General features: G+C 36.8%; 1 protein-coding gene across 3 annotated transcripts in view; it reads left to right on the top strand.

Annotated features, from left to right (window-relative positions):
• Positions 1–25,325, top strand: part of GABRA5 (gamma-aminobutyric acid type A receptor subunit alpha5) — an 84,417-nt gene that overhangs the window by 39,489 nt on the left and 19,603 nt on the right. For all 3 annotated transcript variants that reach the window (XM_046008807.1, XM_046008806.1, XM_046008808.1), the window contains exon 7: positions 10,107–10,189. In XM_046008807.1, the coding sequence (XP_045864763.1) occupies positions 10,107–10,189 (83 nt within the window). The remainder of the gene's footprint in view (positions 1–10,106; positions 10,190–25,325) is intronic.

Below are 25,325 nucleotides of genomic sequence, written 5' to 3' on the forward strand. Positions count from 1 at the left end.
TGAGACTTTTATAATTATATAGTGTCCTTCTTAGTCTCTTCTAACAAATTTTGTCTTATGTTCTCTTTGATTTGAATAGAATGTCTTCTTCTGTCTTTTCACTTTCAACTTTTTGTGTTTTTGGAACTAATGTGAATCAGCTGTAGACAATATAGTTCATATTTCTTTATTGATTCTACCAGTCTCTGCCTGTCAATTGAGTTTTTATTCCACTTACATTTAATGTAATTACTGACAAGAAAAGACTTGGCCTTTTTTTTTTTCCTATTTGCTATTTGTTTTATTTCTTTTTTGTTTCTTAATTTTTCTATTAGTATCTTCTTTTGTGTTCAGTTGATTTTTTTTCCCTAGTGTACCATTTCAATTCCATCTCATGTCTCTTACTGTATATATTTTATTTACTTTCTTAGTGGTTACTCTGGGTATTTAAATTAACATCTAAATTCATGAAAGTCAAATTTGAATTAATACCAACTTAGTTTTAGTGGTATCCAAAAACCTTGCTTGCATAGCTCTATTCCCTTATTGTTAATTGTAAAAAATTACATCTTTTTACGTGGTGTAGCCACTAATGTAAATTAATAATTCTCATGTCTTTTAAATAATATAGAATAAGAGAGGGGTTATAAACCAAAATATAATACTGGTATTTATATTTATGTATGTTGTTAAAATCCGGAAGAGTTTCCAAAAAGTGAAAACTCTCAGTCTGTGCAGAAGTTCTATATGTATTGGGGTGCTCCTTCAGTGCTTAGCCAAGTAGTTTACAACTTCCATAGCTTTCATGCCCTGCATGAAAGTTCAAATGCCACAGAGCTTGCTCACGGAAATTTAGGTATTCTTTTTCTTCACTAAGCATTCTCCTGGCTATTGTAAGTTCTCTATTAGATTCCAGTTTTCTAAAGAAAAGAAAAAAAAGTTAATGCTGACCATTTTTGTCAGCGTATTCATTGCTTTTGTGGATTTTCCCTAATTCACCACTTTTGCTGATGTCACCTTTACTTCTTCCCTAGTATTTTTAAGGCATCCATTATGTGTCAAGCTTTGCATTATATGTTTATATTCAGGACTTAAAACAGCACTGTAAAATAAGCTTTATAATCCCCTTTAGAGGATAGTTTGAGTCCAGGAATGTTGAGTAACACAGCAAGTACACAGAGCCTGAGATGAGAGTTCAAGTGGGGTCTCTTTAATTCTACTACCTCTTTTCTCTTTTTTCTCCTATGTTACAGTATTGGCTGCTTTATGGTTTATGATTAAAGACATACTTGAATTTCATTTTGAGAAAGGAACTTCTTTGCATATTTGTGCTGTTCCTTTTTTTTCAGGTTTTTTTTTTTTTTAATTGTTCAGGCTTCCTTATTTTCCACATTTGATCTAATAAGAATTATTGCTGGGCGTGTGAATACATATAAAAATTTAAAGAAAATATTTCCACTACCAGGTTAATCACTACAGTGCCTTCCTGAGAAACAGGAGTATTAAGAATAGATACAGCCATGGAAATCAAAATAGATCAATAAAGGTTACGTTCCCTTTCGATAAAAATATGCTAAATTTGAAAAATTATCACACATACACTAGTTTTCTCAACATACGTGAGAATTGCTGACATCTTCTTTCCAATAACTGAAGAAGAATGCTAAGTTCAGAGAGAATTTTTAGCACAGCATAATTCCAATGGTTGGTCTCATGTAGATTCTTCTTACAATAAGAGTACAAAATGAATAAATTAGCCCTCAACTAACTAATGAAATCTGTAACTCAAGCTTGAAGTAAGTTGTAGAATGTGTCTCTATTGCTGAAAAGAAGATATTCATTATGTTAAAACACATTTTTAAGGTGTGAAACTCTACAATTTTATAAATCAGAACATTCATCATTTTAGTATATTCTTATTTCAATTTTCAGATAGTTTCCTAATTTCTGCTTTTTATAACGTTTTCTTTCACTAAATTTAAATTCTGTTACATTTTAAGCAGGTCACTGCACACTCTTCTTTTAGCTCTTCATTGGCTACTCCCCATTCTCATACCTCACTAACCCCTGATGAATTTGGTATCTCATCTCTTCATGATCTCAGGCAGAACCCCTGCCTGTGATTTGGTAGGACCAGGGTTAGTGCTATGGTGAAAATCCCTTAGAAGGTTGACTAACCAGGACAAGCACAATGGCCAGGACCTGAAAGCAGCTAGGCTTGCAATTCTGATCTGGACCAAACACAGTTGCAGTAGATCTACAGTTATCACAAAAGGGACCAGTACACACATTACCATTAATAAAAAGGCAAGGGAATGGATGGGCCTGGCAATGACCTTTGGGTTCCAGCATACACTGTTCCCAACTTGACAATATTTAGATTCAAAAAGTTCAGTTTTTACGTATTTGACTGAGTTTTAAAATACATTTTTCCTCAAAACATTATTATAAATTGTAATTAGGTTCCTAAGAACTGGTAATTCCTAACTAACCAATAGTATTCATGGTATATCATGTTAGTGATTGTTCATAACAAGCAAATGCAAGCAAATGAATATTGCATTCTTTTATTTCATGAAAAAGTTTGCAGGTTTTTTTCCTGAATGCAGGCATACAAGGGAGAAAGCTCCAGTGGGGCAGGATTTTAGCATCAGGAAGGTATCAAAGAGAAATTTCTGAAAGAGAAACAGGGCTATATGTATTCCTAACATTAGTAAATTTATGTGATTTATACTTAAATATAATATATTTACATATTTTGATTAATAATAATGCCAATTCTATGTAATTGAATACATGACTAAACTTCTCTGCATTTGTCAATCTAGAGGTGAGTCAAATATAAGAAGAGGGGTCCTATACTCCTCAGAGTTGGGCTTGCTTTCAGCCACCCCCTCATAGTAGAAGAGATCCTCCTTAAATGCGGTGTGACTCTCCAGGTCCATCAACAGTGTGGATGTAACTTAGCTATAGAGCAAGGTGAACTTTCCAGCAGCATTCCTCCTGGAGGGTTGAAGGAGCCCCTCACAACCCCATGCACGTGGGAATAAGCCAGAGGCAGGACAATGAGACTACAATACAGAAAGGATGCTACCTGCAGGAATGCCAGGTGAACAGCACCAGCTTCACTCTATCTCAAAACCCTGCAGCCTTTCGGATGGGAGCAGCTGTGGTAAATAGAAAGTTATCTACATTAAAAATTCATCTGTTCTTTATGAGGACTCATAGGACTAGAAACGTATCATTACCAAATGAATCCTTATTTCTTTCATAACACCAATCATTAGATGCTGTGTTAATACTTAATTCTGAATCCCCAAGCAAATTTCATATATTGCCTGAGAGTCACTGTAGCATCTTTACAGAGAGGTTATGTTTCCACTGAGTGACTCTAGCTGAGGCATGATGTACCGCTCGCAAACTGACCAAGGCAGGACACTTTGCACAAGATGTTATTTCATTAGCAAGGTCTGAATTTTTACAGTAGCTAACACTTTGTGAGCTATTTATAAATTGGCTAATATTACCAAATTTCTTTCTTAACTTTGGAAAATGATTTCTCAAAATATACATGGGACTCTTATTCAGCACACTAAAAACTGGCCATTTGACTTGTAATACTATTTTTTAAGGGAAACTGCTGTATTAGTTTTCCATTGCTGCTGTAACAAATTACCATCAACTTAGTGACTTAAGACAACATACATTTATTGTTCACTGCTCAGAAGACTAGAAAACATTTGGCAAGATTGTGTCTCTTTCAGATTCTCTAGAGAAGATTATTTCTTTGCCTTTTCCAATTTCTACAGGATGCTTGCATTCCTTAGCTCATGGTCTGGCATCACTCCTTCCATCATCACATCTCTATCTCTGACTCTGACACTCCTTGGCTTTCTTCTTGTAAGTAGCCTTATGATTACATTGGGATCAAACTCAGATAACCCAGGTTAATCTTCCCATCTCAAGAGTCTTAATACCATCCTAATCTGAAAAATTCCTTTTTGCTGTGATAGGTAGGAAGGATTAGGACATGGCCATCTTTGGAGGTTATTATTTTGCCTACCACAATCTGTCTTCTGGTCCTCCCCCAAATTCATGTCTTTTCCACATGCAAAATATATTAACCTCTTCCCAGTACCTCCAAATGTCACAACTCATTACAGCATTGAATTAAAGACGATATTCTCAACTAAATCTCAGCAGCTCAGAAGTTCCAAATATCATTATTGGAGTTATCTAAATAAGCTATGCAAGTTGATTGGGGTATGATCTACCCTGAGCACAGTTCCTTCTCATTGTAAATTTGTGGAACTCAAGAAACACGTTTCTGCTTCCCAAATCAGGCATATGATAACAGTTACAGATATTCTCATTTGAAAGGGGAGAAAATGTCTGGAAAAAAAAAAAATGAAACACTCTTCCCTCTCCGCCCTTTTCAGTCCAAATTGGCAGTGTTTCTGCTGGTATAAAATTCTCAAAAGTTTTGTAGGTCTTCTATGTATGTCTTGAGAGTTCATACCACTAGACAAAAGACTCCTACTTAAACCTTTCATGGATAATCTAATCTTTATTCCTGGCTTTTACTTACATAGTTGAGTGGTACCATGAGTCATATACCTAATCTCATAGAGTCTACTGTGTAACTGAACACTCTGACCTATTGATACTTTTGAGGCATTAGTTTGTCCAACCACACCCTTATCTTTATTTTAAGAGCATTCTTCCCTGACAGTTTATCTCCTCTAATTATACCATCTTTTGCAACCTGGATAGACTGAGAATTTCCCAAATCAAGTCCTGGTCCCTTCAGTTGGCAGTTCTTCCCTCATCCGATCTTTTTCTTCTCACATTTTATTATAAGCAGAAGGAAGAAAACAGGCCACAACTATAACACTTTGCTTGGAACTCTCATCTAAGTATCCAATTTCATTATTTTATCAGTTGCATATAACACCCAGAATTCTTTCTGGATTCTCTAGAGGAGAAATGTTCTCTGCTCTTCCAACTTCAAGAAGCCACCCACATTCCTGGGTTCATGGCCACATTGCTCTGATCTCTGATTCTGTCATCACATCTCCTTTTTTTACCCGGATACTCCTGCCTCTCTTTCATAAGAACCCTTGTGATTATACTGGGCCCCTGTGGATAAACCGGGATAAGCTTCTGTGTCCTAAGGTACTTAATTTAATCACATTGGTAAAGCTCCTTTGCCACTTAAAGTATCTGTAGGTTTGGGAGTGTGGAGAGTTAGGACATGGGCATCTTTGTAGGACCATTTTTCTACCTGTCACCACCATACCTTCTGCGGCACTGATGTAGTATTTCCATGTGAGCGAAGAAGGCTCAAGTCTAAAGAGATTATTGGGTAGACATCTGGAGGCTAACCCCCTTTTCACACTTATTAACTATTTCTTTCTTTCAGAAAATAAAAGTGGCAGTTACTTTCTTTCTTCTTCAAGTGGGAAATGGATCAGAGAAGTTAGACAGTTTTACAAAGTTTACAGTTAGTTAATGGCAAATTCTAGCTACCCTAGAATTTGGCTGTTTTATCCATCTTAAAGTGATCCAACTGTGAGCTGCCCCTAGTCAAGCAGAGAGCTCCCTAGTGAGTTTAGGACCCTAACCCCTTGATTAGTGTGATATAAATCCAAGTTGAAACAAGTAGTTTATCTCACAAAATGCCCTTTCCTAACCCTAAAGAAAAAACTGTTGAAAATTGGGACATGTGTTTCAACAAGTTAATGCTTGAATGTCTTAACAGAAATGGGAAGCATAATAGAAATTTGACCTCTGGGGGGAAAAATGCTGGATTCTTGGATCTACCAGTAATTCAGTGAAGTTTTTCCATAAGACACATTTCTTAACATTTTAGGTTTTATTTCCTTCATCTGAAAAGTGAAAGTTTCTAGTAGGTGGCCTGGCTGGCTCCTTTGAGCTATGCCAATCTATTATCCCTTAGAGTGCTTTGATCTCAATTCTGTGTGAAGGAGGTTGGTTGTATATCAAGGCATTCTACATTTCAGGAAAACCATCAATGGAAGGCTTCCTCTTATCTAGAGATATTTTTTGAGTATTACAAAAGCATAGGCCATTTTTGAAATGTTCAAAGAGATAAAAAATTTGAATGTTGTTCCCCTACTGAGGCTGAAACATTTGCTATTGGGGGTTTAGATGAATAATACATTCATCCTTTAGAAGAAAGATGCTATCATAGATGTATATTTTTCCAGTGTTTGGAATTCTACTTCTAAGGAGGTATGTTAAAATGGGGGAACAATCCATGAGGCTTTAATGATAGCACTTTTTGAAAGGGTAATTGTAGAATTACTACCTTTATTATGTTTTTACTGGAATTATTTTTTCTTTAAACATATTCTTTTTCTCAGGTCCAGCTAAATCCTGTGTGCTGGTCTCTTCCCACCATCACTAAACTCTCTGCTCCTGCAGCTATATTCTGAAAGCAGACTTCTTATTGTATAATCCTTATTATCTTTATATGTCAGTGCAGTAACTTTCAGGAAGTAACCAGCTCTCAGAGCTGAACAGACAGAATAAAGCAGGACATGAGATGAACTGAGTAAGTAAGAGATGAGACCACCATGCAGAAAGGAACATTTCTCATCGCTCTTGTAAATACATGGTGCTGGCCAAGAAAGAAGGAGGGCATGAGGAAAGGGGGGAAACGCCAGGAATGGGCAATGTGCCCAAGGTGGGAGGTCAGGTCTCTATGAGGGGATCTTCTCTGACAAGTAGGGGCAAACACTAGAAATGCCAGGTGGCAGTGCCTTCAGCGGTCATGGGAATGGAAGCAACATACCACCATGAGCACAGAGGGAAGAGGAATTAACCATGATTCACGACACTGTCAAGGATTCAGCCAACACATCTGGCTTCAAGTCAGCCTCCAGACCCAGTGGGCAGTAGAGAGTTTCCTGGGGGACAGAAGCTCAGTTATATGAGCTGGCCGACATGGCTGTGTCTAGAGGGAAGCTTTCTCCATGGAGAGACCATCTCCACATCACACTGATGATGGGAGTGGGTCCCATAAAGTTGTCAGCATTTTGGGAGGGCAACTTGAAGACTGCCGTGCTGCGTCTGCTGGCTCAAGTGTGCAGTACCTGTGGCTGGGCTAAGACAGTCAGGATCACCTGAAGCATCCCTGCTTACACACTACCTCACACTGGTCCCACTGCCTGAGCTCAGGGCCGTCTTTACAGCTGCATCTGTAAACTGAACAGAGGCTGTAGACCAGCACAAAATCTCCAAATCAAACCTGTTCTCCTTTAAGCTCCTGCAGCCCTGCTGTCTTGTGTGCTGCTTCTTGCATTTATTCCTTTTACCTGGCATTGCAGCTTTATACATACTTCCTGTCTTCCTACTAAAAATTTGCTTCTGAAGAAAAATTTTATGTTTTCTGGGCTCATTGTGACTTTATTGTCTAAAACATTTTTGACTCTTTTAAGTTCTCTGTCCCACTATTTGCTTTACTTTAAAAATTTCTTAATCTTGCTAACAAACATAAAGTTAACATTATTTTCTTTTGTGTTGGCCGAATGCTCTCTTCACAGGCTGTGATTTTTTTTCCTAAAGATTTTATTTATTTATTTGACACAGAAGTGGGGTGCACAAGCAGGGGGAGTGGTGGGCAGAGGGAAAGGGAGAAGAAAGCTTCCTACTCTGCAGGGAGCCTGATGCGGGACTCAATCCCAGAACCCTGGAACCATGACCTGAACTCAAGACAGATGCTTAACTGACTGAGCCACCCAGACACACCCAGGCTGTGATTTTTAAGTCATAATTTTCTTAATTCTGATAAGTTAATACCTTATCCACTTCATGGTCTCTAATAATAGTCCTTTTACATAATTTATGTTTGAAGAAGTCCATTGCAGATTATTAATGAAGTAAAACAATCTAAAAGTCTAACAATAATTGCTTAACTATATATCCATTATTATGTTATATTATATATGTATCTGTATATATTATATATGTATCTGTATATAATATACATATCATATATATGTATATTATATACAGATACATATATATGTATATATATGTATATATACATATATATGTATCTGTATATGTATATGTATACACATATATATATATGTATATGTATACACATATATATATATACATATATACATATATACATATATATATATACATATATATACATATATACATATATACATATATATATACATATATATATACACATATATATATACATATATATATACACATATATATATGTATATGTATACACATATATACATATACATATATATATATACATATATATACACATATATATATATGTATATGTATACACATATATATATACACATATATATATATTATATACAGATACATATACCCACACATCTGCATCCTAGAATTAAATAATTCATCTTTCAAAGTCATGATTATATAGAGTTTTTCACATGGGAAGTACTATGTTCCTAATGTTAGGTATATGAAAGACTGAATTTTGTATGCCAAGAACAAAAAGAAAATATATGCACATGTCAGAAAACTGGACAAAATTTACCAGTTAAAATTATAAGTGAAATGATATCTATTTATGGTTTTCTCTTTTACAATTCTCCTGTACTTTCCCATATCCTTCTTTGAACATATACAGTGTATCATTTTAAATGCCATCTCCCTGCCTGAATGTGGTATGTGGTGCTGTGTTCTAGTCCATGTGCACTCCCACTTTTTAAGCATTACTCCATCCTTGGGGGAATGGTGCCTCAAACTAGAGCCAGCAGATGATTTCTTCTCTTTGATGGACACAGACATTTCTTGCACTGGCTCATATTTTTGTGTCATTCCTTCAGGGAATACATACATTAACTACTCTGTCTGCAGTTATAAAGTGTGAGTTCTGTATGCAATTTAATAGCCAAAAGTTAATCTGTTTTAACAAGTGGAAGTAGTAAAGGCAAAAATGAGTGTTTTTATGTTTTTATTCTCACCCTGGGCACATAGGCAAGATCCAGATTCAATATAAGAAGGAAGGACCAATAGTGCTAATACCATGTCAAATTAACATTTGTATAAAAATGTAATTATAACATCTGTTTAAAGGTGAATGTTTTCTATTATGATTTCATTCTGTATAATTTCATTTTAAATAGTAGAATAAGAAACTTAAACAGATTAACTCATTAATGAAATTTAGATTCACTACCTAATTAGTAAAGTCTGTAGAGGAGTAAAGGCAGGACAATATGGCAACATTGGAAGTGTGCAGAACCTGTTACCACTTAGTATGTGGTGGACATGCCATTACAGAGACACAGCAATCAGGGGCCTGGGTTCAGATCATGACTCCACAACTTAGTAGTTCTACATTCTTGTCCTGATCCTTTAATATCTGTTCCACACTTTCCTGCTTTAGAAACTGGGATATTAACAGCAGCAAATCTCCTAAAGCTATTTTGATTAGTTGTGTTAATGCAGCTAAGCATTTAACACAGTGCCTGGCATAGATCTGGTGGATATTATGTCCATTACTGTTTGAGTCATTGGTGACAGTGGTCATAGATGGCGGTATTATTATCTGGAAGACCAGGCTTGGATTAAAAACAATTAGTTGTTCCAGAAAGTGCTCTCATAACAATTTCACCTATCTTTAGTGTCATGTCATCAGTCCAGTACACAATAATTGTAGCCAGCATCTGGTCAAAATGTGGACTGAGCATTTATTACACAATTATATTTTTTGAGGTTATAAACTATTTTAGAAAATACATATATTTTCAGCCTTATCAAAGGAAGTTTTTTTTTAGATTATTCTGAATAAGGGATGGAAAACAAAGAATAAATCATTTTTAAAGCCATCTGAAAATTGCTTTACAAGTGGTAATGTATGTACAGACACAAACACCAACCCACGGAACTGATTAGATTGGACTTAAGCCTTATTTCTAAATGCATCTTCAGTGCAAACCTGTACAATTTGGTGAAACAGTTTAGACAATTTCATGAAATATGGTAATTAAAATTATGAGTGACATACTTAACATGGCTTTATGGAACATGGTGGCTGCTCAGTAAATAGCCAGAATTGGCGAGTTATTCAAAGATCTTCATCTCTTACTTTTCAGCCTGACCATCTCCGCAGAGTGCCCAATGCAACTTGAGGATTTCCCGATGGATGCCCATGCTTGCCCTCTGAAATTTGGCAGCTGTAAGTTATTTTCACAAGTAAGAACCATGGATATACTTTTGGGGTTATTTCCACAGTCATTCAGAATTTAGGTTCCATATGTGAATAAGCACAATATGTGGCAGTCTGCTTGAGAAGACTGGAATGTTGTGGATTACTTATACCTTTGTCCTTGTCTGCAGCCTCATCCTCACTTCTGAAATGTTGGAAGGCAGGGTTAGAACCAAACTGTTCCCTTCTTTCTTTATGCTATCCATTTGTGCTTAAGTTATGTGAAGTTTTCATTTTTGAAATCAGAAGAATGTGCTCTTTGAGACTGAGCATCAGGTTTGTATTAATATACTACAATTTTTATAACTGATGAACCACTATTGTTACATTATCATTAATTAAGGTCCATAATTTATGTTAGGGTTCACTCTTATGTTGTATATTATATAGATTTTGGTAAGTGTATAGTGACATGTATACACCATTATATTATACTAAGTGGTTTCACTCCCCTTAGAATCTTTTGTGCTCCACTGATTCACCCTCCCTTCTATCAGTCCCTAAAAACTACTGATCTTTTGTACCCATAGTTTTTCCTCTTCCAGAATGTCATATAATTGGAATTGTATAGTATGCAACCTTGTCAAATTGCTGCTTTTACTTCATAATATGTATTTACGGTTTCTCCATGCCTTTCATGGTGGAAAAACTTACTTCCTTTTAATGCTGATTACTAATCCATTGTTTGGTTATACCATAATTTATCCATTCACTTGCTGAAGGACATCTTGTCATATCCTTGTGACATATGATACTGAATAGCTTTTCTTTTTTTGTATTAAGTTCAATTAGCCAGCATATAGTACATCATTAGTTTTTGATGTAGTGTTCAGCAATTCATTAGTTGCACATAACACCCAGATTACATGTCCTCCTTAGTACCCATCACCGGCTACCCAATCCCCCCCACCCAACCTCAGTTTTTTTCCCAGAGTCCAGAGTTTCTCACGGTTTGTCTCCCTCTCTTGAATTCTTCCCATTCAGATTTCCCTCCCTTATCCTGTGGTCCTCTGCACTATTCCTTATATTCCACATATGAGTGGAAACATATGATAATTGTCTTTCTCCAACTGACTTATTTCACTTAGCATAATCCCCTCCAGGCCCATCCATGTTGATGCAAGATGGTAGGTATTCATCTTTTCTGATGGCTGAGTAATATCCCATTGTATGTATAAACCACATCTTCTTTATGCATTCATCCAGTTGAAGGACATCTTGGCTTCTTCCACAGTTAAACTACTGAATAGCTTTTCATATGTTTATTTGCTCTCTGTTCATGGTATTTTGGTGAGGTGTTTGTTCATGGCGTTTGCCCATTTTTAATCTGCTTGTTCATGTTCTTATTGTTTAATTTCAAGAGTTTTTTGTATATTTTCTGTACCTGTTTTTTATAAGATATGTGTCTTGCAAATATTTTCTCCCAGTCTACAACTTATCTTCTCATTTTCTTGACAATGTCTTTCATACAGCAGGCATTTACAATTTTAATGAAGTCTAGCTTATGAATTACTTCTTTAATGGATTATGTCTCTGAGATATACAAAAATAAGGTTATCTATATTTTCTTCTGTGTCATCATCTAGGAGTTTTATAGTATTACATTTTATACATAGATCTGTGATCTATTTTGAATTAATTTTTTGTGAAGATACAAGGTCTCTTTCTAGATCCTCTTTTTTTCTTTTTTCAATTTGCATGTGGGCGTGTAGTTGTTTCAGCACCATTTGTTGAAAAGACTATCTTTAATCTATTGTATTGCCTTTGGTCCTTTGTCAAAGATCAGTTGACTTGGTTTGTGTGGGCCTATTTTTGAGCTTTCTAATCTGTTCCATTGGTGTGTTTGCCTATTTTTTTGCCAATACTACCCTGTCCTGAGTACTATAACTTTTTTTTAATACTACAAAATTTTTTTAAGAATATTTTTATTTATTTATTTGAGATAGAGTGAGAGTGAAAGGGGGGTGTAGCAGGACTGGGGGCGAAGGCCAAGGGCGAGAAAGAAACAGGCTCTCCACTGGGCAAGGAGCCCAACTCAGGGCTTGATCCCAGGACCCCAGGATCATGACCTGAGCCAAAGGCAGACACTTAACTGACTGAGGCACCCAGGCGCCCCAAGACATGAAGAAAACTTAAAGCTATATTGCTAAGGGAAAGAAACCTATCTGAAAAGGCTACATACTATGAAATTCCAACTACATAACATTCTGGAAAAGGTAAAACTATGGGGACAGTAAAAAAGATCAGTGACTGCCAAGGGTTAGGTAGGGAAAGAGGGACTATAGAGGATTTTTTTAGGGCAGTAAAAATTATTCTGTGAATACTATAACATTTTATACTCAGTCTTGAAGTTGGGTAGTGTCAGTTCTCTGGCTTTGCTCTTCTCCAGTATTATGCTGGCTATTCTTTTGCCCCTCCACATAAACTTTAGAGTCAGTTTGTTAATATCCACAAAATAACTTGCTGGGATTTTTATTATTGCATTCAATCTATAGATCAAGTAGGGAAAAACTGACATCTTGACATAATTTAAGCCTCCTGTTCATGAACATGAAATAACTCCATTTGTTTAGTTCTTTGATTTCTTTCATTAAAGTTTTGTACTTTTCTGTATATAAACCAGATTACCTTGGCCCAAAACCAAAGATATTTCAAAAATGACAAAACTTTGGATCAGTATCCCTCATGTATAGAGACCTAAAAAAAAGTCCTTAACAAAGTACTAGTACATTGGATTCAGTAAAATGAATAATACACTATGACCAAAACCAAGTAGTTCATTCTAGAGATGCAAGACTGAGTCATAATCCACTATTTTTTTTGCACTATTTTAACGTTCTAAACAAGAAAACCAACATAATAGGAGTGACTGGGTGGGTCAGTCATTAAGTATCCGACCTTTGGTTTCAGCTCATGTTATGCTGTCAGGATTGTGAGATAAAGCCTCGTGTCAGGTTCTGCACTGGGTATGGAGCCTGCTTGTGATTCTCTTTCTCCTCCCCCTCTACTCCTACCCTGATCACACACTCTCTCTGTAAAAATAATAAAATCTTTAAAAAAAAAAAAAGGAAAAAAGAAAACTAACATAGTTATATCAATAGATGCAGGGAAAACATTCTCAGAAAACTAATAGTAGAAGAGACATTCCCGAATTTGATAAAGTACTTCTACAAACAAACAACCACAATGAAAAACTGTAATTATAATATTACGCTTAATGTAAAAAAAAAAAAAAAGACTGAATAGTTTCCTAAGACTGAGAATAAGATATTGATGTCTGCTTTCACCACTTTTACTCAACATAAGGAAATTCTAGCCTTGGTAGTAAGACACGTAAGGGAAATAAAAGTGTACAGATTAGAAAAAAAAAAAAGAAAGACAATTTTTTTCTTGTTAATCTTTGTATCTTTTATTTGCTTGTCTTGTCTTATTGCATTAGTTAGGACTTCCAATTTCTTGCCTGGTTGTTTCACACCAGTCCTTGAGAAAGAGGTATTAAAATCTCCAAATACAATTGTGCATTTGTGTATTTCCACTTTCAGTTCAATCAGTTTTTGCTTTACATATTTTTCAGCAGATATTTGGTAAATATACACTTGGGATTGTTAGGGCTTCTTGGTGGATTTGCATAATATTCTCTGTCTCTGGTATTTTTCTTCGTTTTGAAGTCAGCCTGATATCTACATAGCTATTCTTGCTTTCTTTTTGAATAATATTTGAATGATATTATTTTTCTTTAATTTACTCTTAACACTTATATATCATTATGTGAAAATAAGTTTTTGTAGATGGCATATAGCTAGGTCAGATTTTTTAATTAACTTTGTCAACCTATGTATTTTAATTGGTGTATTTTCATCATTTACATATAATGTATCTATTGATATGTTAGTGCTTGGGTCTGCCATTTGTTTATTTTTTGTTTTGTTCTCTATTTTTTTCACTTCTCTATAATGTTTTCTCTGCCTCCCTATTGGTTAACTGGATAATTATTAAGATTAACTATTGTATTATTATTAAAATTTATTTACTTACAGTATTTTTTCTATACAGTTTTTCCTCAACTCATTGAGGAAAGTTGAAAATATTGTAAGTTGAAAACGCATTTATTATACCTAATCTATAGAACATTATACTTTAACCTAGCTTACCTTAAATATGCTCAGAATAGTTATGTTAGCTGACAGTTGGACTATATCATCTAACATAAAGCCTCTTTTATTATAAAGTGTTGAATATCTCATGCAGTTTATTGAATATTACACAAAAATGGAAAACAGAATAGTTGCATGGGCATAGTATGGTTGCAAATGTGTCAGTTGTTTACCCTTGTGATCATGAGGTCGATTGGGAACTGTGGCTCAGTGCCACAGCCCAGACCACATATTGCTAGCCTGGGAAAAGATCACACTTCAAAATTTGAAGTGCGATTGCTACAACGGTTATATTGTTTTTGTACCATTGTGATGAAAAGTCGTAAGTCAGACTATCTTAAGTTGGAAACTGTCTATGTGTATTTTTTGTATAGCTTTTTAGTTGTTGCTATAGTTGTTTAAATACAGTTGACTCTTGGACAAATTGACAGAAGCACCAACTTCCCACACAGTTAAAAATTCATGTATAACTTTTGACTCCCCAAAACTTAATTACTAATAATCTACTGTTGACTGGAAGCTTTACCAATAACCTAGTCAATTTACACATATTTTGTATGCTATAGGTATGACATACTGTATTCTTATAATAAAGTAAGCCAGGGGAAAGAAAATATTATTAAGAAAATCATAAAGAAGAGAAAATATATTACAGTATTGTACTATACTTATAAAAAAAAAAACCCCATGTATTAGTGGACCTGCATGTTCATACCCATGTTATTTAAGTGTCAACTGTATACATAACTTATCATTTAACTAGATCAAATGAAAAATAAAAACCTTACCTCCCTTTTATGTGCTTATCTTCCCAGAATTATAATACAGTTGCCTAAAGATATTCTTTTTGTACATGTAGAACCGTATCAGAGAGTGCTCTAGTTTTTATTTGAACTATCAAACCTAGTTTTACAAACTCAAGACAAGAAGGAAAATTCTATTTACCCATACTTTTACTTACTCTGTTCTTTTTTTAAGAGTTCCAAGATTTCTTCTTTAAAACTAAGTTATTTTATAATAAAATACTAATAAAATTTTAATAATAAATAAAATCAAAATAACATGATAAAATATTTTAAAATAAAACTTGTTTTATAACTCCTTAGCAAACTTGCATTAGCCATTTTTTAGGATAGACTATATTGGCTTTGCTCCATTGTCAAAGATCTGTTGACTTGGTTTGTGTGGTTCTATTTTTGAGCTTTCTAATCTGTTCCATTGGTGTTTTTGCCTATTCTTTTGCCAAAAAAGAACTCAGGCAACAAATTCTCTTTGTTTCCCTTCGTCTGAAAATTTTTGATTTTTCCTTTCATACCTGATGGATATTTTCATCAGATATATTCTGTTCTGATAGTTCTTTGACACTTGAAAAATGTGTTGCTTTATTCTTGCTTTCTTGCTTACTGATACCATTCAAAGCATTTTTCCCTTATAGGTAAGATATCATTTTCTTTGGTTGCTTTCAAGATTTTTTTCTTTGCCTTTAGTTTTCAGAGGTTCAACTATGATGTGTATGGGTGTAGATTTCTTTGAGTTTATCCTGCTTGGGCCTTGCTAAGCCTCTTGAATCTAAAAATGTGGATGTTTCCTAAAAAAAAGTAAAAGAAAATGTGTAAGTGTCATTAGAACTGGATAATGGGTAGAGAGTCGGGAGAGTATTGTAATGCAAGATAGAAAAAGCCAACATTGCTTGAAGGGACTTGGTGATTCTGGTGAAAGATGAGAAGGGAAAAGGATTGCTGGAGAGAAAGCCTTCATCTTCTTAGAGAATCTGTAAAATAATCATGAACAGAATGCTGGTAGACATGGTGTGAAAGCTCTTCTGGTGAAGTCTCAGTAGAAATGAGTGACAAGTTACAGGATACTGAGGAAAGGCAATCCTTGTTATAAATTGACTAAATTGTGTCCAGAGCAGTTGGCTGAATTGTGTTCTAGTGTTTCATGGAAGGTAGAACTTGTGAGCAATAAAATTGGGTATTTAGTTGAGATTTCTAAGCAAAGTGTTGAGTTCCTCATCATTGCTCATAGTAAAATATGAAAAGCAAGGGATGGATTTGAGAAGGAATTATTAAGCTAAAAAGAATTAAAATTTAAAGATTTAGAAAAATTTTAGCCTGCCCTATTCTGAAAAACCAGGAAGCTTGTTATGGAGAAAACACCAATGGCGTGAGTAGACAATTGCTTCATAAAAGTGATGCCCATGATGTTGATTGGCTGCCTCAGCAGAAACCAGAAAGTGACTCCAAAGGCAATTCAGAGATTATAAGGGCTGCCAGTACCATCAGAGGCCTCAGTTTCAAAGGGCAGAACTGCCAACCAGCAGAACTGTGTGGTCAGAGTCCTTGCAAAGAACCTTGACAGCAGCACCTCAAGAACAGTGGGGTCAAACTGCCACCCCACTGGGCCTGGATGGCAGACCATTGAATCAAAGAGGAGGATTCTCGGGCCTTAGGAATGTTCCTTGCTAGGTTTGGGATTTGCATGGGACTCATCACCCTTCTCCTTCTGATTTCTTTTTCGGAATGGGAATTTCTATCTTCTGCCTGCCCCACCATTGTGTTTTAGAAGCACATAATTTGTTTGGTTTCACAAGTTTAAAGCTGAAGAAGAATTTTGCCTCAGGATGAATTGAATCTCACCCATATCTGATTTAGCTGATATTTTGATAAGACTTTGGGCTTTAGATATTGGAGCTGATGCTGTTATTAGTTAAGATTTTGATGCTATTGAGATGGAATGGAAATATTCTGCATGCAAGAAGGACATGAATTTGAGGGGGGCAGTGTCAAAGTGCTATGTTCTGAATTGTGTCTCCCACACACATTACTATGTTGAAACCCTAATCCACAATGTTACTGTGTTTGGAGACAGACCACAATTAAATGACAAACAACGCAGACAGAGATTAAGATTAAATGAAGTCGTAAGGGTGGAACCCTAATCCAATAGGATCGGTACCCTTAGAAGAAGAGGAAGAGAGAGAAATCTCTCTTTTTCTGCAAACACAAGCAATGAGGAAAAGCCATGTCAACACATGGCAGAAAGGCAGCCATTTGCAAGCCAGGAAGAGAACTCTCACCAGAAACAAATTTGCTGGCACCTTAGTCTTGGACTTCCCAATCTCCAGATCTGTGAGAAAATAAATCTTGCTTATTTAACCACCCAGACTATGCTGTTTTGTCATGGTAGCCCAAGCAGACCAACATAAGTTATAGAACTTCTGTTTGGTCTTTCCTTATCTCTTCTATTTCTTTACAAAGACCTTACAGTTTCTCATTTGTTTCAAGCATATTTGTAATTGGTCATTGCAGCATTTTATGATGACTGCTTCAAAAATTCTTTGTCACGTAATCCTAACTCTCATATTTATTTTGGTATGTATTGATTTTTTTAAATTCTGTTTGATCTTTCTAGTTGTTGGTATGATTAAATAATTTTCTGTTGGAACCTGGACATTTTGTGTTATGAGACTCTTATTCAAGTCTCCTGTTTTAGTTGGCTTTTTTTTTTTTTTTTAACCCTGCTCTAGCAGGGAAGGTTGCAGCATAGCCTCATTACTGCCAGGAGTGGGTGGAAGTCTAGGTTCTCCACTCGACACCCATGACACAGGGTACATGGGGCTCTTTATTCCTGCTGGGCAGCTGCAGGATTTCCAGTTGCATACAGGACCTCTGCAGACACCAAATGAGGTAGGGTAGCATTGTGCAGTAGCAGAATTCTCAATTTTTACTAATTTTCTGCTGACACAGCTCCAGCAAGGAGCATGAGGGAACTGCTACTGCTGGATTAATGTGGACCTCCGGGTTCCCCACATGGCTGGCAGCACACTATAAGGAATGGGTGTCATTATTGCCTTGCCGGAGTGAAGGTGCTGGTTCCCTTTTCTTTGATGCCACGTCATTGATGGGTTGGGCATCTGGTGAGACTGGAAGTCTGGGACCTCCACTTTCTTCTTGGTCAGGCAGGACTGCAATTTTTCTGTGGTGTTTGACTGGACTTCTCTAGTTATTGTCTAAAAGTTTTATGTCTCGATAGGCTGACCCTTTCCTGGTCCTTGGGCTAGAGAGAGTACAGGCTTATGGTGGTGGTGTTACTGTGCTTTGTCTATGCCTTATGTGTTTCTGGGTTGCTATAGCTTCTTGGGCTCCCAGTCTGAGATGTACAAGGTAAGAATAAAACCATAGAACTCACTATTGGGTCATCTCTTGGGTCCCAAGACCCCAAGACTTGTCTGCTTATTCTTTCTACCTTTCAGATTCTTCCTATATTTTATCTCATATCCAGGTTTTCTAGCTATATTTAATTGGGGGAGTAAGGAAAAACACATCTCCATTTTCCTGGAAGCAGAAGTCCCCTTACATGTGTTTTAATTTTTATTGATACTTCCTAGAGTTTGCTGAACCTTGAATATCTAAATTGGCCTTTCATTAAATTTGAGGAATTTGATGGCAGAAACCATTGTTTCTTCTAACATTTTTCTGTTCCATCCTCCTTTTTTTCCATCTGGAGTTTTAATTATATTCATTTTTTTAAAGAATTGTTTTCTTTCCATATCCTTTATATTGAATAATTTACATCAGACTGTCTTCAAGTTCGCTGACTTTTTAAATACTTTTTTTTTAATTTATGAGAGAGAAAGAACATGAGAGAGATTACGAGGGGGAAGATGCAGAGGGAGAAGCAGACTCTCTGCTGAGCAGGTAGCCTGATGCAGGGTTCAATCCCAGGACCCTGGGATCATGACCTGAGCAGAAAGCAGATGTGAAACTGACTGAGCAATCCAGGTGCCCCCAAGTTCACTGACTTTTATGTCATCTTCAATATGCTGCTTAATTCGTACAGTAAATTTTTTTATTTAATATCTTTGTCAGTTTTAGAATTTGTATATGGTTCTTTTAAATAGTTTCAATGTCTCTGCTTGACTTACTCTTGGTTTTTCATTACAGAATATTACATTTTTTCCCTTTACATTCTTAAGCATTTAATCCAGGATTTAAATCCAGGATTTAATCCTCTTGGGGTCATGCCACATTGATCATTTTTTCTCTTGAGTGTGGGTCATTTTTTTCCTGTCTCTTTTATATTTAATATTTTGAAATCATTCCTGGATATTTCAGTGTTGTATTGAAGAGACTGGATTCTATTAAACTTAGTGTGTCACTTTCTTTTTAGCTAATTAACTTGACCAAAGGAAAACTCCAAACTCTGTCTTTGGTGCAGTAGGCAACAGCTGACGTCGTCAGGTGGTTACTCTACCTTAGTTGGGCTGACAGGATTATGCTCTAGGAATGCATAATTCAGGGGTAAGTGTTGATAGTGTAGAGTTCACATACATCCATTACATCAAGTTTGGGGCTCCTCTGTAGCTCTTTTTCTTTCTAGGACTTTACACCTCATTTTTCTGATGTACTATTTTGATAGCTCTAGACTCTTTCTTCAGGTTCTTTAAACCCGTAAGACCAAGGGATGCATGTAAGCTTTAGTCACCTCACAGCTCTGACTCAAAGCTTTTTAACTAAAAAGGCATTCCCTTCTCCCAAGTGGCAACTCCCTCCAGTTTCTTCCTGTTTGTTCACTCTCCAGGGCCTTCAGGGAGTTAGTTCTCTTTTACATGGTGTCCAGAGCTAATAGCTATTACCTGATTAACAACCACTGGCAGGAGAACTTCCTTTGACTCCAGGGGTTGCCTTTCATATTGCTTCTATCATTTCAAAGAGATGTTTGGAATTAGGAGAGGTGACTGCGTGTGATGAGCCAAAAGTTTAGGTTGGATGGAAATAATATATATCTTTTTTTAAACTATGAACCTTCAATGCCATGGAAAAATTAAACATATATTCATTGAGGGGAAGCAGTATAAGGGAAGGAAGCTTTCAGTAGGATTTATTTAAGTCATTTGTTGCCATGGGTTAGCTGTGCACACCAGTGCTTGACAAGACTTCAAAAGATCCCTACGGCATCTTATTGGGGAATCCCTGATTCATGTCCCTGAAGGGAAATGAATTGTGCATGTCCCCAAGAGGAAAATGAGTTGTAGGACTTAAAATTATACCCTCTTTGCATATGAAAATTATGCTCTTGATTTGATCAAAGGCAAAACACTGAAAGTGAAATTGTCATTTTTTTATCATTAATTAAATAAGTTCAAGTTAATGTGATGTTTAAATATAATGACAATGATATGCAGGACAGGCAGCACAAAAGCAATTTTTGGTGAAAGAAAATATATGACCCTCTAAATCCTTCTTCACTAAATTTACTCATATTCAACAGCCAACCAGCTGCAGTTAAGTCATTTATTACATTCAAAGATAAAATACACATCTGATAGGATCTCATCACTTCTACCATCAGTCACACCAAATGAGATCAATTAGTCTATGTATATGTGTATGTGTGTGTGTGTATACACATATAATTTGAACTCAGTAGAAAGCCTAAAATCAATATAAACACTGCTTGAACTCAGTGGAGATTTTGAACTCCCATGCTAAATTTCTTTTTTATCTGCCTGATATTTTGAAGATTGGTTTTAGATGCTGGTTGTATCTTTATATCTATTGTTAATATCATTACTATAATATACAAAGCAATTGGAAGGATTTTTTTTTAAGATCTTATTTATCTGAGAGAGAGAGAGAGCAAGAGAGAGCATGAGGTGGTGGCAGGGAGAAGGAGAAGCAGCCTCCTCACCCAGCAGAGAACATGATGTGGGACTTGATCCCAGGACCCGAGACAATGACCTGAGCCAAAGGCAAATGTTTAACCAACTGAGCCACCCAGTTACCCCGGAACGATTTTGATTTTCTTAATACATCCTGTTTATATACAGTTGTCCAAGGTCTAGAAAACTGCAGAAATTTCATGTTTCTTCAGCTTATATGGTTTCAGCACAGGGCAAAATAATTTTAAGAGAAGAAATGTTATTTAAGTTTTTTTTCTTATCTTTCATCTTTTTGACTTACTAAAAATAGCTCCTTGGCCAAGTAGTTCACTTATACCATGGGCATCTAAGCATGATGCAGAGGCTAAATGTGATAGTATAATGAGTTTCAAATTACCCAATCTAACAGTTCTCTGCTATTAGGAGACAAAGGAATGCAAATAGGTGTCATTATTCTAATGAGCCACATGCTCTGGCTTCTCTAATGCAGAACTAAATTAACAGACATTTCTGTTATTGCTATCTCTACTCTCAAGAATTGAAACAAATGTTGAAATTAGCCCTAGTTTACAGAGGGATGTTTTCTAGTCCATAAGGAAATTCCGAGAAGATAATGGCATGGCTTATATTTGGAAGCAAATGCTTAAATCAAGACTTTTATAAAAGAAAAAAAAAAAACTTAATTTTTTTGTTCATTTTATTTGTGGAATAATGCATTAAATAGTAGATTAAGTCATGAGACAACAGCTGGATTCATGAAAATATATGCTAAATTAGATACAGATGCCTCTTTGGTAAACATCCAGTGGAGAGAATTTCACAAAATCAGGGTAAATCTCACTGTAGTGAGCTATTAGTTCATTCAAACATGTGGAATTATGACACTATTAACTGCATTCATCATTCCCAGCGTGCAGCGACTCAGCATGAGTGTGGGTGATGTAGAACACAGATTTCAGAGTATCTAATGAGGGTAGGATAGTCTGTGAGGTCTTAGAAACACATTGAAGTTCTGTCTGTGTTGTGTCTGAGTTTAGATGCACTAGTAAGCCTTGGTTACTGCTTAACAGATACACTGGCTGTGTTCTCCTTTCTGCTGCACGCAGTTAAGAATTACAGAAGCATGAGTGGTGCTCTGCTCCCAGTGAATTGAAGGACACATTACATAATAAGATTAAATACCATTGTACAGCTGAAAGCCAGTTGGAATTCAGACAGGGAAACTCATCATGGGGATGACACTTTAACCTGGAAGGATTTGAGTAGAAGGCATAACCGAGATAAGGGCAAAGCGCAAAGAACTAGGGGTCCATTAGTGGAGGGGATGAACACCTCCTCTGGGGAAATGATGGGATGACCTTATGACTCGAATGTGAAAGTGTGAAAATAGTAGGCAGACCAGGAGATGTTTGTGCAGCAAGGGGAGAATGTGCCATACTCACTATTAGGGAGGTGATACCCAGAGCTAGGAATTAGCCTGAAGCAATAGAAATGCTGAGAGTTGAGAGCAGGGTGGTGGCCAGATGTGAAGAGTCGATATGAAGGATCAAGGATCAAGGATGACATTACAATTTTAGGCTGACAAAACACAGGAAATCTATTTCCTGTGAGGAAATTAGAAAGTAATTAGAAGGGACTACCAGTTTCAAGGTTTAGAAAAGCTGATTGGTTTATGAGATAGTGGGAAACTACATGAAGGGATTTTTTCCTGTTACCTCTAGCCTTTTGTTCTGCTTCTCACTCCTTTCCAAAAGGGGAGGGTCTTTTCTGCTGGGTGGCTGATAGTTCTTAGTCCCTCTTTCCTGATATGTTCCTGTTTAAATCCAAGAACATGGAGAGTGCAGTTTTTTGACTCTTTCTGCCAGACCAGTCAAACCATTGACTCTGTAATTTTGCAGACTGGACTGTGGAGTGGTTATGGGCCATTTGACTGGCAAATCTCAACCTTCCTCTGGAATTCCTTTGGTAACAGGGCAGAAGTATTATCTGTCCATCTCCACCTGTAGATAGCTGTCCTTGTGTCTCAGTTGATTCTAGGCAAGGAAAAAAGCATGGCAAAGCCCCTCTTTTAACATTTCCCTGGTGACTCAAAAGCAGGGATACTGGGTATCTAGTAGGTTGTTAGAAATAATGTATGTGCATACATTCATATCTTACAAAGTTTGTAATCTAGATTGCAATCGATCGGTCAGGTGTTGACTTGGATCTCAGCTCAGAATACTGAGGTTTAGGGAGGTTGAGGATCCCACAGAAGGTCCCCCAGGTGATGGGTAATGAGATTTTCTGAGGCAGTTATTCTGCTCATTCCCATCTTCCATTTCAGAGAAGAGAGGAAGGCTGAGGACACGGCTGTCAGAGAAGTTAAATTCTGTATGTCTAGATGGCCAAATTCTGCTTTTTGGGTGCAGCCTAATCTACATTTCTTCTGTCATCATAGGCAATGAATGCACAGAGTAAAACAGATTTCCTACCTGGTTATTGGCAGTTCCTGGGTTCCCAGGTGCCCATGTAGCCTGGCAGATAAGGCTAAGCAGTGATCTTCACACATTGGGTTTGCTTTTGATTGACAGAAAGTGAATTCAGGTAGAAAGATTTTTTCATAGAGATGAATCTGACACACACCGAGAATCCTTCCCACTATATGGGTACATTCCTAATATTTATTAAGCACCTACTTTGTCAGGCATATGCTAAGTCGTTGACTTTGATGAACATACTTTGTCCTCAGTACCCCGAGGAGATAGGAGTTATTTCCTCCAATCTACAGATGGGGAATTAGAGGCTTAAAGTTCATGCGGGTTGTTGAAGTTCAGAGTTGTGTCACCATATTTCTCTCATAGTTCGGAGAACACTCATTGCTTTTGAAAGACCTTGTAAATAAGGATTAATCATGACATCACTACCTCCTCATCAGGATTTGTAAAGCTAGACCTTAGGAAAACAAAGTGTCAGCCCAGGAGAAGGAGCCACTCAGGAAACTGGGATGAATTCCCCAGTCAGTTAAGAGTGAAAATATTTCAGACCTTCCTGCCTTGCTCTGCCGATATATGGTGAAAAGGAGGTAAGCACTGTGTTTCTGGAGCTCTAAATCATGACATGATAACAGAACAAACCTGATTGCCTCATTTACTGTTGTGTCTGGCTAAGAGATTGAATGCCACACAGCTGACACAAAGAGGAGAATTGAGCGCTGCTAAATACCCAAGATGAAATGCACAGGACTGATCATTTATTCCACCCTTAGTTTGAGGAAGAGAGCAGAACTCACCAGTCCTGCACTGTCATGCCAGAGGTCATACTGCCTCTTGTTGTTGTTACTGTTAATGCAATTAACATTATCAATACCACAGTTGATACTTACTAACAGTTTGTAAAGTAAGATGATGTGAATTATTAGTATGTATTGTGACACTCATATATCACTTTGTGATTTTAAGTAACTTTTAAATTTTAAGTAAATTTTAATTTTAATTTTAAATAATTTTATTTTTATTTTAAGTAAATTTTACATTTTCAGGAATTTTTTTTAAATTTTAAGTAACTTTTATCTGGTTACAATTATTATTGTGTCCTTATTATAAAATAACTATTATAGACCCCCCCACACCCCCCGACACACACAGCAACAAAGGAGAAAGAGGCCTGTGTGTCCAGCAAATCTGCAGGTATCAAAACCAGCCTTGTCCCCAGCCAGTGATCCCTGCAGCACAGACATGCTTCCCTGGTCAACATGCTACTTAGCCTCAGGGCCCAAGGAGAGCCATCTGTAACTGTGTGCCATCTCCAGTCTCCCCACAGAAAGTGATGTCCAACACTGCAGTCAGGAGAGCAGATGGGGTGGGGTCTGTGCCTTCCAAAGGCCTGCTCCAGTCTCCACACCTACCTCCATGGCTCCACCACCCCAGGACTCGCATCTGCATCCTCACTTCCTCACTCAGCTTCCCTCCAGGCCACCAGAAGGGACTCGTGCCCCCTAGACCTCTGTCACTTTCCAAATGCTCCATGTGTCCTGATGTCCTTTGTCTCCTGACTCTCATATGTTCTTTGCTTCCTTTCCCTTCTCTCTTGAGCAGATCAGGCACCAACTAGACAACTCCACAAGGGAAACATTGTTTCCTGTTTTCCATACTCTTTGTAGATACCATCTGTTTTCCCAGATGTTCTTAACTCTCAGAATTGACCCTGATGACTCTGACCTGTTACCTTGGGATTTGAGCTCGCTTATGAGCTTACGGATTCACATTTTCCAACCTACTCCTATTTCCCAAGGGTTTGGGTTGGGGGTGGG

Source organism: Meles meles, chromosome 6 (genome assembly GCF_922984935.1).
Source record: "Meles meles chromosome 6, mMelMel3.1 paternal haplotype, whole genome shotgun sequence".
Taxonomy (NCBI): domain Eukaryota; kingdom Metazoa; phylum Chordata; class Mammalia; order Carnivora; family Mustelidae; genus Meles; species Meles meles.